This window comes from Arvicanthis niloticus, chromosome X (genome assembly GCF_011762505.2).
Source record: "Arvicanthis niloticus isolate mArvNil1 chromosome X, mArvNil1.pat.X, whole genome shotgun sequence".
NCBI classification, from domain to species: Eukaryota; Metazoa; Chordata; class Mammalia; order Rodentia; family Muridae; genus Arvicanthis; species Arvicanthis niloticus.
Window position 1 is genome coordinate 127,831,873 of NC_047679.1, and position 20,106 is coordinate 127,851,978.

The 20,106-nt window shown below is 44.5% G+C and overlaps 1 protein-coding gene across 11 annotated transcripts in view; it reads left to right on the forward strand.

Annotated features, from left to right (window-relative positions):
• Znf185 (zinc finger protein 185 with LIM domain) overlaps positions 1-20,106 on the forward strand; it is a 49,539-nt gene that overhangs the window by 16,799 nt on the left and 12,634 nt on the right. For 5 of the 11 annotated variants that reach the window (XM_034485809.2, XM_034485807.2, XM_034485813.2 and 2 more), the window contains 10 exons: positions 766-849; positions 1,769-1,852; positions 2,160-2,201; positions 3,370-3,453; positions 4,192-4,278; positions 10,314-10,499; positions 13,246-13,425; positions 16,836-16,946; positions 17,811-17,891; positions 19,721-19,783. In XM_034485809.2, the coding sequence (XP_034341700.1) occupies positions 766-849; positions 1,769-1,852; positions 2,160-2,201; positions 3,370-3,453; positions 4,192-4,278; positions 10,314-10,499; positions 13,246-13,425; positions 16,836-16,946; positions 17,811-17,891; positions 19,721-19,783 (1,002 nt within the window). The remainder of the gene's footprint in view (positions 1-765; positions 850-1,768; positions 1,853-2,159; positions 2,202-3,369; positions 3,454-4,191; positions 4,279-10,313; positions 10,500-13,245; positions 13,426-16,835; positions 16,947-17,810; positions 17,892-19,720; positions 19,784-20,106) is intronic. The other 6 variants (XM_034485811.2, XM_076919087.1, XM_076919089.1 and 3 more) reach the window with 4 other exon arrangements.

Genomic DNA, 20,106 nt, shown 5'->3' on the forward strand with positions numbered 1-20,106 from the left:
TGATGCCAGATACTGGACCTGCTGAGGGCAGGTGGACACTTACCTCTGAGCACAGCCTGAGGAGAGCTATTCTTAGTGGCTTAACAAACTCTGCTACATATAGATGTGGCCTGGAACAAAGGATGACAAAGCTCTAGAAAAATGAATGGCCATACTCAATACACTTTTTATAGGAGGCAAAGCAAAAACTGTTGGAAGCTTCTGGAAGAAGCATATGGGTCTAGACAGTGGACTATGAGCCATTGCCATGGGGGCTGCTGTTCACTCTCTGGGTTTCCTAGATGAGCTCCCCTCCCTATTCAGGTCTCAGGTTCTTAGGCTGGGCTGGGCTGGGCTGGGCTATGCTTTGGGGCATGATATTTCTCAGGTTGCCACTGTCCCCATAGACTATTGGTGTGGGTATTTTATACCTAAAACTGAGCTTCCCTTGAGGTTCCTTCCAAGGGCCCCTAGACTGGTAGGGGGCTCTAGACAGATGTCTGGATTGTGCCAGCACTTCCCAGGAGTCCACATCTTTATACAGCTTTATCCTTGCCCCCATCATCCTGTTTCATAGCACAGCTGGCTGTTGAGGGACCAAAAACTGGAGAAAAGAATGCTGGCTTTTAATTGGGAGCAAGTGGCATGAGCTAAGACTCAATGTTGCAACAGAAATGTTAGTATTATTAACAGTCAACAAGTCAAGATGCTGAGGGTGGTAGCTTGTAGCAGGGAACTGGAAGGACATGGAGAAAGAAGAGCCATACCTGCATCTCTCCCCCACAGAGCACCATATAACATCAGGCGCAGTTCCATATCAGGGACTGAGGAAGAGGAGGTGCCATTCACCCCAGATGAGCAGAAACGGAGGTGATGGTGTTCATTATGGGCATACCCATGGGCAGGGCAGGGGCCAGAGTCTTCAGAGATTGCTGAAAAGAATCATATGAGCCAGAGTACAAAATGCATAACATAAACCATGAGGACACCCCCTTGTCTTTCCAGAAGTCTAGGAACTATCTCTCAGTGCTAGGCCAGCTCAGGAGGCATTTCTGAGAAACTTCTAGGGGTAGAATCTAGGAAACACAGGTCCACTAAAAAAGGGTCATGAATAGATTCAAAAGGTCCCAAGGAACTTGAAAACTATACAGGGCCAAGTGCCCTAGTAGAGGCCATCTGCATCTTTGGGTGCAGGAATGGATCTAGAGTTTCAAATGTCCCTTGCTTACAAAGAAGGAGTCCAGCTAAAGGTCAACATCTGCCAACCCATATGTGGTTTAGGAAGCATAGTGACAACCCCTTGCTAAAGGCCTTGGAAGACTGTCAGTTCTGTGCGAAAAGACCACAGTTGCAAGAGGCCTGAAATCTGGATAGTGCAGGGGCAGGCCAATGAATAAGAACCTCCGATGGTGGCTCCTGCTGAATGCTATTCTGTCACCTGCTTAAGTGTGTGCATTTAGTCAAATCACCAGAGCAGTAGCCAGGCTCAGTCACTGATAGAGTATCTGCATCTACTTGCCTGGGTTGGGAGAGTCAATGAACCAATGTGAAGATGTCAACATTCCTGAGCAAGGCTGGGTACATTCCACATGCTCCCTAAGTAAGGGTCCTCCCCTCAGTATCTGTTGTCCCTCTGAATAGTTCTTAGAGAAGTCCTACCCTGGCTTATCCTTCTCAACCCCATGGTGTACTCCTGAGTCAGCCAGTGAACATCCCAGGCTAGACTGACAGAGAGGCTAGGCTAGACTGATACGCATCAAATCCCCCCCGCCCCCCGCTTATACCCCAGGTCCCAGGCTGCAATCGGTGTTCTGAGGAAGACATCCCCACGGGAGCACTCTTATGTCCTTTCAGCAGCTAAGAAGACCACTAGGTGAGTTTTCTAGGAATGAGGTCCTGTGGGCTTGAGCCTGCCTTGGCCACTACTGACTCCATGTTCTGGACTCCTTTGCCTGGGGCTTCAGATTTCCTTTGACTAGTGAAAGAATGAGTTGAGTACCTCCATGAGAATTCCAGCTTGAGCTCCAGGGCTCTCAGATGCACTTATTAGAAAGATAAACAGACTAAAATTAGGGAAGATCCTGACAATTGGTAAGGTTCAGCACCCTCTTGGGAGAGGGGCTAAGATGACACCTGCCCTTGAGCTCTTCCAACATGTCCCCATTCTGCTTGCTTTCTAGCAGTCCTACTCAGGAGCTGCAGTCGCCATTCATTGCAAAAAGGTAAGTCTCAGCAAGGAAAGGTGCTATCCAGACAGTAAGCCTGCTGTCAGTAGGGTTGCCGGGGAGAGGAGGGCAGCTCTCTCTGAGCAAAGAGAGTCATGTGATGCCAAGTCAGGCATCTTTCTGGAGGCCAGGTGAAGACCTGGGTGACTGGTGACACATGTATCCCTTTTAGCCAGTTCTATGCAGTTAGGAGCCTGGCTGAGAGAATCCTTTTGCTTAGGGCTAAAGTGGCCTTAGCAGATGTCCTTACTTCTTCCACAAGGTGATAGGCACCAAGGAACCAACATAGCAAGAGTCCTTTCTCTTTCCCTGCTCTGTGCTCTTCTGTCACCCAGAACTAGGACAAGAACCACCAAGAGAAACTTCATAGGAGCTGACTGTGATGTTACTGATTGGTCATATGGAGCAAATGGGGTGAAAGGCAGAATAGGTCCTATGTCAGGAGACTAGTTGAGTGAGGTAAGGGTCTTATTTGATACAAGTCAACTTCTGTAAAGATGCAAACAGGGGAAGATGAGGTTATGCTAAATTAGGATAGGCCCTGAATCCAATGGCAGTGCCCCTCTGAGACCAGGAAATGTGGACACAGACACAAAGAAAAGTTCACATGAATGAAGACAGTGGCATAAACTTGAGTGAGGCAAATACAGTTTGTCCCAACCCTGGCAACACCTCAATTTCAGATTTCTGACCTCCACTTCTGGGGTTTTAAAGCCATTTAGTTGGTGGTACTTTGCTTTAGTAGCCACAGCTAAGAACTCACTATTCTTTGCTATTTTGTCTAGGGGGGGGGATGCTGCCAACAGCCATTTTTCCCCACTGCTTATTGTATTTTAGTCAGCCACTTTCGTTCAACACAGCACTGTATGCTCACTTCTGGGCCTTTGCATTGGCTAGGCCTTGGGCTTGGAACATTTGGAATGCTGGTTTCTTGTTGACTTTCTACCTACAGCTTACCCTCTTTGCATCTCTTAAGAGCCTATTTCTAAATGAAATCAGACTCATGAGTTCCAGGGAATATTCCAATGGTGATATCCTTCTGAGCTGGAGTGGCCATGGCTTTAGTCACCCGACTCATCTGGACACTGGTGAAAGCATATCCTTCAAAGGCCAGAAAGCACCGAGGTAGCTGAGAAGACCCCAAGTGCCACTTTTTCACCCACAGGGTTGATGTGGTAGATGAGGACGTGCTTCCTGAGAAAAAACAGGAACCATCTGCGCTGGCAGGACCCGATCCTGACTTAAGCAGGTAATCAGTCACTCACCTTGGGCTGTGAGAGACTGGCCACTGCAGCAGTAGCATCCCATTGTTAAGCTTGCAACTAGTACTTATATAACTTGGCCAAGTTCACCCTACCTAGGAGACACACCTATTGTCTCCAGCACTTCTCACATCTGCCTTCTTTGCCAGTGTGGATGGAGATAGGAGCCAAATATCTCAGGAGATTCTAATTGAGTGCATGCCAAATATGCCTAGCCCCTCTGGAAGCTAGGAACACAGGTACATGTCAAGAACCACGTCTAGACTATGAGCTGGTAATATGGTTTCTCACTGCTGGGTTTGGCAAGCAGGGAAGGTCTAGGAGTAGGATAACAGTGCAGTGCTGTTACTTTCAGGCTGCTACCCCAGTGACCTTTCTAAAATGTCAGACTGACCATGTCAAACCCCTTACCTCCACTTCAAGACCATCTTGCAGCTTCCCCTCACCAGGCACATGTGCTAGAATGTCTACCTAGAAGCTCCTTCATTGTCTGAGGGTAGCCTAGAATCATTTCTGGGTGGGAGACTGGTGATATCCATCCATGGCTACAGTACCAAGAAGACTTAAGGACAAAAAAAGAGATGAAGACAAGGTGGGAGAGGTAGATGGGTCTGGTTATCACTCTGCAGGGAGGCCCCAGAGGGCAAATACCCATGGATGCTAACACAGAGGGGAAGGAGAAGCATCTCTCCCATACATTCTCCAGTCTCTCCTTTGGCTTACAGCTTGACAACTGAGAAGATTGTCCATCTGCAGATCACAACCCCAAGAGCAGGACTCCACCTGGTGGCCCCAGATCTGGAAGCCCTGAGGTACTGAGGCCCCATTGCTGTCCTGTTTCTCTTTATACCTTTCTCAAGATAAGAGAGAAGCAGGAGAGTGGCTCTACCACTATAGGGATGACTAGTTTGTAAAAAGGTGTGGCAAACCTGGGTTCTCCATCACTGTCTTGATATACATTTAAAATAGTTATGTAATGAGTAATTATGCAATGTAATTTTGTGAGGCCAAAGACCTGGCCTTGGGATATAATGGTGATTGGGAGTTCCTGGGCCAGAGCTATTGACTTCGTCTGATGAAGGAGACAGATAGATGCTAATATGAAGGAGATCAGCCTGTACCATGTACCTCAGTGCCCTCAGAAAGTGACAGGACTGGTCAGCAGAGCTGCGTGGGGACACTGTGTCTGTCTAACTGTTTATTAAAACCAGAGTTTTAATTATGTTGCTTATGGGAGAAGGCATTAGGAACTGGGTGGGGTTCTTGGGTCTGCCTTTACAGTTGCCTTTACAGTTCACAATGCAACAATGCCCTGTACTTCAAATAAGAATAGATGAAGGGCCTGCATCCATCAAGGGGCACAAAGATCCAAGCTCCTTTTCCTTGAGGGTGGGCAGGCAGGAGACAGGCCAACTCTATCATCAATCTTCTCTCTGTCACCTATCTTACTGTCCCACTCCCCATGCTACCTTCCACTCATCTACCTGGGGACATTAAGTTGATAGCATGAAAGGACTATAGCAGGCTATGCAGACTGGGAAGAACACGCTTCAAGGACAGACAAGGGGGAAAAGATAAAAGGAGACCAAAAACATGTGACCAAGAAAACAGAAGGTGTCATAGAATTGAGGGAAGAGGTGGTAAGTCTGAGGGAGAGACCCACTGGTGACCCAAAATAGTGCTGAAACTGACTTCTGGAGTTGGTAACACAGGGATTCTGATGATCTCAGAATTGACTGAAGGGTTAGGACAAGAACTCAGAAGAAAGCTGAGTTCCAGTTCTTGATACTTGTGAAACTTGGAACACACCACTCAGGCCTTCTGAGCATCAGGTGGCTCATCTGGAAAAACAGGCATGGATAATGATATTGAAGTCGATGTGGAGAATTAATGTGTGGAAAGTTGGAAGAACAGAGTCTGGCCCCTAGTCAACAAAGGTGACTACTAATGAGGATTTGGGAGTTGGTCAGTTCATCATTAGTACGTTTTCAGCTCCTTCAAGGCAGCTGGCATTTAAGGATGAGGTAACTGCCTCCATCAAAGTGTGGGTGGAGGAGTAAAGTCATTTCTTACCTCGGCAGGTCTTCCCACAAAGCCTTGTGCACTTAGCCTAAGGGTTTCTGGGAGTCTGGGTCCAATGCTAGCAACTGACATACAAACCAGCACTATACTACTGCTACAGAGGAAGAAGTAGAGTGAAAGAGAGGCTGGGTCTATAAAGAGCAATTCTATATTTCCCCAGAGGCGCACCAACTCCAGACCAGGCTATCCCTCTCGAAGTCCTTGGGTCCCCACTATAGTGTCACTGGGTAGCCCTAGACCCACCTCCCCATTGTGGAGTGATCCCTGAGATTGAGTTTTCACATTTTGTTTCCATTCTTGTTTGTAAGGTATTAAATCTGAATAGAAATGTTTGCCTAGAGTCCACAGGGGCTTGGATTGGCTCTGATCAGAGCAATTTAGAGAGGCAAAGATTTCTGCTTCCAGGTCATCTAAACTACACAAGGTGCAGCATGATCAAAGTGCTAAAAGAGACATCACCAACAACACCACATCCTTGGCCTGTGGACGTTTTACTTCATGTTAGATTTTCTTTTTTTCAGTCTAGCCACTTGCACACCTCCATCATTCATTTTCAAATTCCTGCAGAGCAAATAGAAGCCCCTCTCATAGCTATTGGCTTATCCCTCAGCAAGGACTGGCCTTGGGTACAATGAATATGTGGGGAAGGCAGAAAAAAAGAACTAACAAATGACCTAATGATAGAGGAATCACTGCCTTCTTACAAATTCTGCCTTCCCCTCATAGTCATCTGTATAACTAGCCTTTGTCTCCAGGGATGACTTTGTTTTGGTTTGGAACCATATTAGGATAGGTACAACTGTCACTTTTTTGGTTACCCCATTTCTGGAGAGAAGTAAGCAACATGGTTCCAGACTAAAATGGAGTCATCCCTGGAAACAAAGGCTAGTTAGGCAGATGTCGGCACAAATAATAGTACAGTGCTAAACTGTGCTAGCAACCTTATTGTTGGTATGAAGAGAACTAAAACTTCTGAAAGGCTGGCCCATCCTCATGACCTCCTGAAGTCTACCCATGTGAATCCTCTTCTGGCTGCTTTCCCAACTGGTTTTCTCAGCAGGTTCATTTTCTCACTAATTTACCTAGTTGCAGTGGGTGCCCGAAGCCTCACCTCTGTAATCTCTATTTTTAAGAGGTTTAGGAAAGGCCATTGGGTCAGGGACTCAATTCTTTGAGTTACCACTAATGTATCTTTTTGCTGTCTGTGCAGGCATCAGAACTATCTTCTCCAAATAAACCACGATGTGTTATCCCCCTCTTTCAACTTCCCAATGGCTCCCTACGTCCTTGAAATTAAGTCCAAACCTGTCTCTAGCTCCCATGGTTCTTCATGACAGTGGGGACTCCCTATCCAGCCTTTACTTTCTCCTGTACCACAATGGTGCAAACTGTCTCAGAGTGCTGCTGACTACTGTAGAAGACACGTGACCTAGTCCGGCTCCGGTGGCTTTCTCTTTGACTATTCATTGGAATCATCCTTCCTGCTTACACACCCTCATAAAACAAATCCATTTGTTTTACAGTGAAGCTAAACCTCAAACTCACTTGCAAAATGATTTGTAGGATTTAATGTCACAGTTATCTTACTTATACTAATTTAGTTTTATATGTATATGTGGGTGTACATGTGTATGCATGTCTGTGTGTCTGTGCACATGTGTATGCTCGTGTGTGTGTGTGTGTGTGTGTGTGTGTGTGTGTGCACATGTGCGTCAACACCAGAGATCAACTTCTAGTGTCATTCCTTAGGCACCACATATCTTGTTTTGTGAGACAGAGTCTCTTATCAGGACCTGGGACTTAACATGTTCCAAAGCATAGAGTAGCTGTAGACTAATGAGTGAGGAGACTGTAGATCAGGGCCTTGTTCCATATAATGAAACTTTACCAATCAGGTTTTAATTCAAAGAAGAACTGCTATGGTTTATGGACTTAAAGATGAATAGATATTTGAATCTTAACATCACACTACAGTCACCTTTTTACTTTAAATCATATGCTGGGAAGTGGTGTGGAAAGTGGATCTATAAGCTACAGGCCTTGTTATGCACCACTTTTTCTTTTAAATTTTACTAACGATTAGCACTGAATGAAAATATTAGCTGATGATACAGTATGTTACCTTTACATTATGTGTCCTTTACAGTTGCCTCAATAGCCCTGTGAGATGAGTAAATGGGGAAACAAACAGAAAGGTTAAGTGGCTTATCCAAAACCATACCTGTGGCAGCTGAGTCCTAATGAACAGCCTCAAAGAAATACCTTCAGAGAAACTTCAGCAAAGCAGTTGATGAAGTGTGATTGAAGCATAATGTCACCTTCCAGCTGGTGTACTGATCTGCTATTATCATTCCCCAAGCCAACAAAGATTTCTAATTGTGCGATCTGATAGAGAAAACTTGGCTTCACTCGTGTGATGAGCAACTAGGAATAAACTCTAAATCTGCCCAACTGCAGAGCCCAGGTCTAGACAGTAACATTCTGCTAATATTTACCAGCTTAAAAAAATCAATGCGAACATTTCTGATGACACTGTTTAATAACTGGCTTTGTTTTAATTGTTTTTTTTCCCATTTAAATTAAAAAATTATGTGTATGAGTGTTTTGCCTCACATGTATGTTTGCACACCACCCATTGGCAGTGTCAGTAGAGGACAATGGATCTTCGGAGGTGAGTTAGAGACTATTTTTAGCTGTATGTGAGTGCTTGGAATAAAACAAGATTTCTATAGAGTAGACAGTGCCCTTAACTGTTGAACTATCTTTCTAGCCTCTCGCCTGGGGAAGTATTAATAACAAAACACTTCTTGAGATTTTTGTTTAATTTCCTGAGGGTATGTCTCCAGCATTTTTATTAAGCATTCCAATTTCCTCTCTTCTCCAATATCCACTGGAGATGGCAGTTCTTGATCAGAGATTTACCCTGCCCACCCCTACCTTCCTTCGTCATGCAGTAGTAACTGAACAGTTTTTGGTTGCCACAACCGAGGGTGGCTTCTAAAGAAGAATCATGGATGCTGCTAAACCACCCAAAATGTGTATAATAATAATAATAATAATAATAATAATAATAATAATAATAATAATAATAGTGCCTTATTCTTCTCAACACACAGTACCATTATCCAGCCCAAAACGTTAATATTAGGTTGACAAGCCCTCCTCTACCACTTGTGTTCAGTTTGCGGGAACACACACACACACACACACACACACACACACACTGAGTGTGTGAACATAGGTCGAGTCAGACTGTCGCAGACAGGCATCTTGAATAGCGAATGCACACACCCGCGACTGCAGCAGATTTCAGTTGCACGGGCAGATTTGGTTCGCTGCTTGCGCTTGCGGGCGCGCGCATATGCATGAATAAGGTGGCCGGCGTCAGGGTAAGAATACACCTACTCCACGCGGCCATTTCCTGCAGCCTTTAGCTCCGTGCCCGCTATGAAAAGAGAGTACAAAATGGCTGCTCCAGTAACTGGCTTCTAAGGGGCACCTCCTGAGGCAGTGCTAGCTCCAGCCGCGAGATGGCGCTGGAGGATCACAAATGGTCCCTGTTGCCCCAGTGTGAGTCTGTTACCCATCCCCCCACTAGCAATCTCAAAGGACAGTTGGCTACAGTAGTTAAGGACAGTCTGCAGTGACTACTGTGGTACCCACCTGGACCCCAAGAGCTAACTGGCCCTCCACCCACGACTGACCTCCTCCTTGGCTGTGAATTCACAGTCCCATTTGATAAACAGACTGTTTGAGGGGCTTGAGGACAGGCCCAGGTGACAAATTTAATTGTCAGAAGCTGTAGGGGTTTTACCCAATGTTCATAGTGGACTAGACACAGGGATTCTTGAGCTTGAATTGTTTTGCCTTTTTCCTTCTAAGACATAGATTGTTTTCCTGTTTGTTGTGTTGCAAGTGCCTTCTGTGCAGTATGTAGTTAGGTCAAAAATTGGCACTGGCTGTCTTAAGCTACCAGAGTCTGTGAAGGCTTCAGAAAATATAACAAATCTCACATCCAATAGGCCTCTCTCTACCCATTCCAGTTTAGCAGTCACTGAGGCTGATTGGCAAGAAAGTAAGATACCCCCTTCAGGGTGTTATATTGCATAGAAAGGCATCCTGTGAGTGTTTGACCAAATGTTTTTTTTTTTTTTTTCATGACCTATAAAGATTACAATTCCTGAAATTGCAGTTGCCCTGCTTCAAGACCTAGGCTTTCCCCATATTTCCCTACCTTTAAGCTGCTCTTTCTGGAGAATCTTGTCTCTGGTCACTTCTTCCTAGTACAGCTGGAGGTGACAATTGGTTTCTGTCCACTGCAGAGGAGTTTTAGTTTTCCCTTACCTGAGGCTGAAAATGTTAACGTTTTACAACATAGTCTCTGAAAAACATGACCATCACACATTCTCTTTCTTCTGCCAGCTTAGAGCCTCCCTGCTATGGCCTTAACTTCCATAAGTGAGTTCCAGCAGTGGGAGTCATTGATAATGTGTTCTTATTCTGTCCTTAGCTTAGTAGTTCCCAGAGCAGTGCAGGGAGGTTCTAAGCTGGTGGAACAAAGACACAGGAATGGTGATGAGAGAGGTGTGCAACACCATCTACTGTCTTTCTTGTGGCCCCCACATTTGAGTGTACATTGCAGGCAAACTGAGGAAGATGTACCTTCCATGATGGCTTCAGATGTAGCCTGAGCTGTTTATGTCAGAGTACAGTGGGACAGCAAGAGCCAGTGCCTTGGGCCTCTTTCTATATACTTGTTCTTCAGCCCCTCAGCTGATTGTAAGATGAATGTGGCCCCCAAGACCATCGAGGCCTGGCAAGAGATGCCTGCTGATATGAAACGTGGCCAAGGAGACATACTTACAGCGGCTCAACATTCTGCAGATGCCAGCATCCCAGACCTGCAGAGCGGCCCCAGTCAGCTCATCAAACATGATGCTTGTGCCAGCAGGTAAGGTCTTACACTGACCTCCTGCTATCTAGGACCCAAGGTTTCTGCCAAAGTCACATTGGTGGGAACTCCTTTTCTTACTCCAGGCCACTGTCTGGGTTCTCTGAATGTGCTCAGAATGTTGATACCCTGGTCCTAAGGTGGGGTTCACTTCTTCCTGGGATTTGAGAAGTTGGAATGGGGTTGTGATCAACATAAGAAGTCTAGTTTCCTGGTGCATAAGGCAGAAGAGAAGTCTGTTTCCCAGAGTGTACATGGGTAGCTTCTAGGGATGGTGGTGTCAAAGTATGACAGGGAGCATGAGTGACATAGACTATGGAAAAGAGAGAAATCGAATAAAAAAGAAAAGGAAGGACCATGCTTGAGAAAGCAAAAGAAAGTGTGAAGACAGTTTGTGTATGTCTCTGTATGTGAATGATGGATATTGTGACCGTAACTAAAGGTGACTGTGAAGTATAGGCAGATTTTCAAGCCCAGGCTCTCATTTGTGGTTCCTAGATTTTAAAGGGTACATAAAATCAATGACAGGGGAACAAAGGGAATTAGTTGGAAGTGTGTGAAATGAGAGTCAAGGTATATGGGGGAAATGTGTTCAGAATACAAAATGCTTGTTTTAAATTATCCTTATGTAACACAGTGTACCAGGTACAGGTAAGGTAAGTAAACACAACAAAAAAAAGTTTTAAATAAATTTTTATAAGAACAGCCTACAGATGCAGGAGAAAGTGATCAGTCCTGTGATTTCTAGGGGAGTGAGGTTGAAGTTAGGTTTGAAGGCTAAGGAGGATTTCCCCCAAAAGACATGCTAGTGAAGGCATTACTAATTGAGGAAACCAGAGGCCTGTCAAAGGGAAGTATATGGTGAGAGTCTTAGGGTTTTACTGCTGTTAACAGACACCGTGACCAAGGCAAATCTTATGAAATATAGCATTTAATTGGAGTTGGCTTACAGATTCAGAGGTTCAGTCCATTATCTTCAAGATAGGAACGTGGCAGCATCCAGGCAGGCAGAGTACAGGAGGAGCTGAGAGTTCTACATCTTCATCCGAAGGCTGCTAGTAGAAGACTGAGGATGAGGGTTTTACAGCCCACACCCACAGTGACACACCTATTCCAACAGGGACACACCTACTAATAGGGCCATTTCCTGAGCCGAGCATATACAAACCATCACAGTGAGTGTAGACTCAGAGAGACTACAGGGAAGAAAAGCTAACTGGTGCCCTTGCCAGGAAGCCTGAAAGGAAACTAAACAGTCACTTGCTCCTGAGCTAGTGACTGCAAACTATACCCTGAGGAGCCAAGGGGCCAGCAATTCTTTTCAACTAGGAGAGAAGTTCAAGAAGATGAGTTGCAGGAGTGTCAGGCCAAGGAGGCACACAGCAGCACAAGGCAAGAGGCTTGTACAGAATCTGTAGCTCAGGCTGAGAGTGACCTGATAAGGATGTAAGGGTTGCTGACTTTAATTAAAGGTAATGGTGATGGAAAAGTGGTACCCAAGGATGCTTCCAGATTTGTTTGGGGTAACAGGATGGATGCTGAAGGAACTAGTTGAGCATGAGAAAGTTAGAGGAGTTGTTGTGCAGATGTGACAATGTTAAGGTCATTGGGCCATGTTGACTTTGAAGGGGCCTGAGGAAGATCCAGGTGACAAGAAGCCTAGTAGGCTGGAGTTGAATTAAGATCTGACCACTGACTAGAGAGCTGAGGGTTGTCAGTTTATAGATGACAAGGTAGGGAAGTGTACAAGAACAGTCTGGAAGTCAGTGCACTCTCTTCTTTTCTTAACAGAATTCCCCAGCCAGTTGTCTGGCTAGCCTGAACCATGAATCTGGCTCATCTAATTTGGCTGCCTTGGGAGAGGCAGTAGGGTGGCTAAGATGGGGTGTTATCTGTATATATAGTGTACTGAGAAGGGAACATGTGCTAAGAAGGTGCAGGTAGTATGGGTGCTGTCAGAGGTTGGGTATAAATTGGAAGGTATATGGAGGATTAACTGGATGATTGTAGCTACAGGATAATGTGGAGGGTTTGTACAACAGGAGAACCTCTATACATAGGAGTAAGGAGAAGAGTTCATGTGTTGATGAGCTCATGGTGTGGTCTTATAACTGTAAGAAAGAAAAGCCTCAGTGTCTAAGACAGTTACAGGTGGACAAAGGAAGTCAGTGATTAGAACTATGTGGGGACCTGGATTTTTTCTCAATAAATTAGAGATAAGTCACATAACTAAATCAAGTTATATTTAATGACTCCCCTGTACCAAACCAAATGTCCAGTACTAGGGACATGGGCAAATATAACTTGGTTCCTGCCTTCTCGGCCTTGGCAGTGTCGAGTTATAAGTATGCTAGAACACAATGGAAGCTTACAAAGCCAAGAAAGTCTAAGAAGAAATGATGAGGTTTTGAACATGCTGCTTGCTAGGGGATTTGGAAATTATAAAATAAAAGGAGGGGAGCTGTTACTGGACGGACACATCTGAGGCTTTTGCTTGGCATTAGCCATAAGCGTGTGTAAGACCTCCTCATCCCAACACTCCTATTTTATTTATCTTCTCATTTCTTGGTGGTTCAACTTAGGACCCTTTTCAAAACTGCTTGCTTTCTGGGAGTTGAGGGCTGCTTGTCTCTTGAGATGGGTTCTTCTAATGCCCTTGGGAAGTAACATTCAGATTCTGGAAATCAGCAAGGGTCAGGCCTCTGCTCTTCTCTGCATATGATATACAATATTCATTCTTTCTCAGCACTCCAGATGCGTGTGAGGAGAAAAATGCAGCCCCCAAGATCAAGGCCTTACAGGAGATACCTGGACAAGGTGACCCAACTGTGGCTTCCCAACAACTTGCAGATCTCAGCATCCCAGAGCCACAGAGTAGCCCCAGCGGACCTGAGCAGCAAATCAAAGTAGAGGACTGTACCAACAAGTAAGGGCCTGCATTAGTCTTACTGCCCCTGGCCAACTGTCAGGGGCCACAATGCAGGTCAAACACATGCACTTACACCACAAGCCTATTTCTCTTCGCAGATATGAGAAGCTAAAAAAGCAGCAGGAAGTAGACCAAACAAGATTTGAGTGCAGGTGGTCTCTTGCAGTCCTAGCATCAGATCTATTTGAACAAGAGCACCATGTTATCTATCAACCAATTGGAGCAGGAAAAATGATGTGGGTTGGAGTTAGGGATACGGGGTGTTTTACAACCCCATGAATGGGGTTATAAGGTCTGAGAAAGGTAGAGCCTGGTGTGAACGAGATTATTGCCATAACTAAAGCTGCCAGTTGGATGAGTTCTTTCACTGCTACTACCACCAGGATGGCCAGAGAGGAACCAGTGAGTCAATAATTCACCTCTGTGGTGCTGACCTAGGAGTGTGAGGTGGCTGAAATAGGCTGACAGCAGTAGTTTGAGGAAACAAGAGTCATAAGATTTTTGTGAGAGTCCAAAAGACCAAGGTGTAAGGCACTAGGAAATAAACAACAGTGTTTCCACTTTTCTGTGAGCAATTCAGGCCTCCCACAGGTCAAGCTTTTTGACTCCTAGTCTCAGAAGAGCAGGGCCTGTCCACACCAAGGTTGCTCATATAATATTTTTCTAAAGTATAGTATGATTATTCTCTATTCTAAAATATTCTGTTACTTCTTATTTATAAATAAAATCCATTAGAGGCTGGGATTAAATCAGCACTCCTCAGTACTCTGTAACTTTAATTTTTTAAAGCCTACTTTAGTGATGGTTCTTAAATATTTTAACCTCTCTTTTAGCCCACCATCCACCAGAGGTAGTGGGAAAGAAAGTATATTTAAAAAAATAGATCTGTTTTTAAAAGTTCTTTAAAACAAGTTTTGTCTATATTGTCTAAAAATCAACAATTTAGTTCATAGGTTAATAACACTTTATAGATACACCAACAGTTTAATTCAATATAGTTGAAATCACAAACACAAATGAACAGAGACAGCCAGGCCTCAACCTCAGCTCAAGTCAACAAGAGACACCCAAAGAGATGCCAGGAAAATTTCTTCACTGTGTCTCTCTCAAAAAAACCAAACCAAACCAAAAATCAACAAAGACATGAGACCAACAAATACAACTAGTTCTATAAAGAAGCCAAAATCAGCCTCTGTCACTGTGTGTAAACTTCTTTTTATATGCCCTCCAAACATCAAGTGTCCTGCATGGGTTTTGCACATGTGTCTGTCTCAGTTGACATCATTTTGTCAATCAGCCACAAAAGTGACAAAAAACTCTAACACATAGCCAAAAGTTTCTTGATATGTTTCTCTCTATAGAATCCCAACAAATATAGCTTAATATAAGACAGACAGATATATATATATATATATATATACATATATATATATATATATATATTTAACAAAAAGTCCTTTCTTTTATGTGTGCTTCAGCTAAACATTCCCTTACAAGTCTCTTAGTCTTTCACCTGTGTCTACTTTAAAAAAACACTCCTTCACATGTGTGCCCCAACAAAACACCTTTCAACATAACTTTCTAAAGAACCCTTATGTTTTCACTTCAGCACTCCTTTATTTCTTGGGCTTTCCTGCTATTCTTCTGCCCCTAGACTTGATTTTGATCCACTGTTTTCTTCTCACCTCTGTTTTCCATATCCCAGTTCCAAGAGTCTTAGCGAGAATGAGGATACAGTCAGAGACTAGAGCCTGTACTGTTCATCAGCAGACACCCATACCCACCATGACAGCAGTAGTTTGAGGAAACAAGAGTCATAAGATTTTTCTGATTGTATAAGCCAAGAAAAAATATTTTGTAATATAACATAGAGGAATTCAGACAAAGTGTTATTTATGAGGAAGACCTGCAGCAGCTGGAAAGAAACAACCCACACAAAAAGAAGGGAGCAGGAAAGTCCCATAAGATGGACCCTGTTGACAGGAGTAAGGCGAACAGGAGAACAGAAAGTGGGCTTTTGTAGCTTAGGGAGAGGAAATCATTGGGAAGGAAATAAGAAACCCCAGACCTGCAAGAGGCCTCCACATAAAAAGAAGGCTCCACCTTGTCCTGGCAGCTGAACTTGGTAGTTACTCTGGTGGCATTGGATTTGATGTCATGGAGTGGTGAGTCTGGACGGCAGTGGGGGCTTAGCACTGTGTGGCTGGACTGGAGACCCTGAAGAGAGGCTGGGAGAGGCTATTATTGGTGAAAGTGCAGTCCAGTTGCAGCAAGAGACCCCATTTGGCTTAACAGCAATATGTTTGTGTGTGTTTTTCTTTTTTAAAAATTTTATCTCTTCAGTGCTGCTGTTCTCTCTCTCTCTCTCTCTCTCTCTCTCTCTCTCTCTCTCTCTGTGTGTGTGTGTGTGTGTGTGTGTGTGTGTGTGTGTGTGTGTGTGATATGAATGAGGCATACTTACCTGTGTATGAGTATGTAGAGACCAGAGGACGGGCTCAGGTATTTTTATCGCTCTCCACCTTATTAATGTGTTGGCTGGGTATATGTGCATGTATAGGTACATGATGGGTATGGGTGCATGTATGTAGGTCCAAATTGGCATCAGGTGTCCGATAATTTTCTTTTTGTTGGGGCCAGGACTCTTGCTGAACCTGGAACTTGCTAATTTGTGCTACTAAGCTAGCCACTTTGCCCCAGGGATCCCCTCACTGGAGTCTACTTCCCCATGACTGGGATTATAGGTGGCTGCCACATTGCCTATATTTTTATGTGTATTCTGAGGATCCAAACTCTAGTCTTCATACTTGTGAGCTACCTAGGGAGCCAGTATTCAGGATCAGGGCCATGTGCTGTAGCCAAGGTAACTGGTATCTTTCAGAATGAGGTTCATCTGACCTGCCTCCTCATTAATCCCTGAGCCTTTCTACTCTTCCCATGGTCTGCAGTTCTCCAGAGTTTGATATAAGGTGAGGAAGTTAATCCTACAAAAGGACTGTTTTGTCTGGTTTCCTAACTAGCAAACTAGACTGCTTTCCCCTGCTTCTTCACCCTGGCTGTTACACTCCCTGTAACCTGATGGGCAAGTTACCAACACCAATGCCCTAGCCTACAGTCCAGAATTCAGAGTAGAAACTGGAAAATGGAGTCTCACCCATGAGTCATTATGAAGAGGGCTGTGTCGTCTCTCCTCATCAAACCTGGATTTTCTCCTCTGTATAGAGACAGGTTCCATTCACTGATCTCTGAGTAACATTCAAGAACAATAATAAAAGATTTGCACCCACTGTTCCCAAAATACTGGCATGAGTTTAAAGGTCTTGAAGTGGCAAACTTTGGGGTTAGGCCATAAAGGCCTATTTGAATCAGGAAATAGAGACATGTTCCTTCTTTTCTCCATTTTTTTTCAGGCAAAAAAGCCCTTCAAGCTGTATGGTCACTGTTACCATCTCTGACACATCCACACAGTCTCAACTGTGTGTTCCTAGTGTCTCAAGTGAGATGGACTCCAGCTCAACTGTGTAAGAAGGACCATCTAGCAAGTCTTGGTGTCCTTGAGCGTGGGGGTTCCCTATAATCTCCTTGCAAGTAAAGGACGCCACTTTCCTTCTCTGTTGCTTTCTCTGTGATGTCTTCTCCAACTCCTAGCATCCCAGTAGCAAATGGGCTGATATAGTATAGTCCTTAGTCCCTCAAGTATAAATTTTACATTCCTCAAGCCTATTGGCAGGACTGGACATGGTCCTGTAGCATCTCAACAAGAAGCTGAAGTGGAACATTTGAAACTAGCAGATACAACCAGTGGCAGGCTTCTATCTGTATGAAAGCCAGGGAGGCCAGGCCAACCTCTTCCACCCTCTCTTTCTCTGCTTTACCTGTACAGTTGAATACCTTTAGCTTACAAAAAGGGATGCCATTCTAGGGAGTCTGCTGAGTAAGCAGTATGTGTAAGTTCTCTACTGATCAGGCCAGGGGACTGAAACATGGAAATGAGGGTCAAGGATGGGGCTACACTGAGCCAGCCTGAAGCAGACCTTGTTTCCAAAGTTTACAGAGGCTTTCCAAAGCATAGATTAAAGTTACTCATAGGCCCTTGGAACCTGATTGATAATGGGGTGTGAAGTGTAGTGGGTGACTACTGCAGAGAAGGCACTAAGTGGAAAGAGCTAGTCCACATGTACACTGGCATCGGCATCCTGCCATCTGTCTGCAGCTTCCCATGAAGCCTGGCTTGTGAGCTCACTAGTCCCTCTACCCTAGGCCTGCACATGAGTTTCTGCATTTCCTTCACACTGGGCTAGTGGCATTGACCCTCCTCTGTGGGCCAGGCCCAGTTTCCTAGAATCTTCTAGTACACACCCTATTCTGCTGTGCTCCTTCTACAGCAAAGGGCTTCTCTTCGTGAAGGAGTATATGAATGCTAGTGAAGTGTCTTCTGGGAAGCCAGTGTTCTCACACTGTGACAGGTAAGAACAGGTTTCAACTGCTCTGTTGTCATAGCCTGTACCAGGCACAGTGATGCCTTTACTCCTACATCCTGTTACCTCAAGCAGGATTCAGTGGACAGTGCCTACTGGGTAATAATTCAGTGAATGACAGTATACAACAAGTGCCTACTAATGCATGACTTATGGATTTTCAGGTTTTCTTTCTAGTTAGGTGGATTGAAAATCTAACCCCCATGTTCTTTCATGCTAGGTGGCCCCACTGAACCCCTTGCCTGTTTGCTTTCCTATGCTATGCAGGAAGTTACTTCCAAGTCTTTTCAGTGTTGTTCCACCCACCCACACTTGTGTCAAGTTGAAATAAAACTAGCCAGCACAATTGACCCTTGTCAGCTTGACATACAAACATATTGTTGTTAAGCCAAATGGGGTCTCTTGCTGCAACTGGACTGCACTTTCACCAATAATAGCCTCTCCCAGCCTCTCTTCAGGGTCTCCAGTCCAGCCACACAGTGCTAAGCCCCCACTGCCGTCCAGACTCACCACTCCATGACATCAAATCCAATGCCACCAGAGTAACTACCAAGTTCAGCTGCCAGGACAAGGTGGAGCCTTGGCCACCTCTGGAGCAGAACTTCTGAATGCTAATGCTGAGGACATACTTCCCAGAGGTTTCACCTCAGTGGTGCTGGTGTCTTCTTGACCCTCACTAATTTATCAGTTCCAGCCAACCAACATTGATTAGCCCAGTATAGGAAAGTTTTTATTTTAGTGCTGATTGTTTCCTGTTAATCACAGTCAATTAGTCTGCTCCAGCTAACTAATACCACAGATTCTTAATGAAAATATGCAAGGCCTCCATAGAGTCTTTAAGTGACCTCAATGACTGCTCTCTGGTACTTCATAAGCCAGGCCTCCATCCTCAACATTCTTATCTTCCAAGCTACCACAAAAGCTCGCCAAGCTTAGGCAGCTCAATGAATTTTTTCTAGCCAAATTTCTCACGTCCCACAACCCTCCCCAAACAACATGGTTAGGTCTGTCACAGCTATATCCCACTCCTGGTACCAATTTCTGTCGTGGGGTTGCTACTGCAGAGATGAAACACCATGACCACAAACCTCTTGGAGAGGAAAGTGCTTGCACTTCCACATCATAGACCATCATCTAAGGAAACCCGGACAGGCATTCAAACAGGGCAGGAAACTGGAGGCAGGAGCTAATGCAGAGGCTGTGGAGGGGTACTGCTTTCTGGCTTGCTCTTTTTGGCTTGTTCAGCCTGCTTTCTTAAAGAATTTAAAACAACCAGCCCTGGAGTGGCCCCACTCCAAATAGGCTGGGCCTTCCTATATCAATTACTAATTAAGAAACTGCCCTACAGCCTTTTCTATAGGCTGATCTTATGGAGGCATTTCCTCAAGTGTTCCCATCTCTCAAATGACTCTTGCTTGTGTCAAGTTGACATAAAAGTAGGCAGTATATCTAGTTTCTTGTTTCTTCAGTGTATGGCACCTGAAAGTTCCCATAGTAACCCATACATATCCATATGTAATAACTGTTTTTTTTTTCTGATGGTCAAAGGAACTGAGGGTCCCACTGCTACATAAGTCTCAAGACTCTTACCACAGGGTGTCTTCTTCATTCATCATGAAAGAACTCACCAAGAAAAATGTGTCTCCTTAGTATAAGTCCCTATTGTACCAAAGGCCATTTCTCATCAGAGTGGTGATGACTGTCAGTGTAGTCATGTCTCTAATTGTGGCCACAAGGCTAATGAGAAAATCATTTTCTATGTATGACTATGATAATGCTGTGGCTAATGTTGTGCTCTCTTCTCCATTACACTTCAGCATTGACGACTCATTGGATCTGGCAAAGAAACACCCACATGAAGGCACTCCATCTTCTGAGAGGTATGTCTGCTTTCTTGACAGACGTCTTCCAGTTATATAGGTGAGAGAGCACTAAGGCAGATCTCCACATGGGTCTTTCTCTTCTGCTTTGAAGCTTTTGATCTGTTTGCAGTTCTGTCATACAGTGGGACACTGCATAAGGTGGTACTATACCAATCAGGATGTCACATTTATGGCAACTAAAGCCTGTAAACCAAGATGAAGAATAGACACAAAAGGTCTGAAAGAGAGCCTGAGGGGGCTCTTGTCAGCAAGATACACTCTTCAGAATAAAACCTAATGATTCATTTGACTAACTTGCATATCTGAATATATGCCAAAAG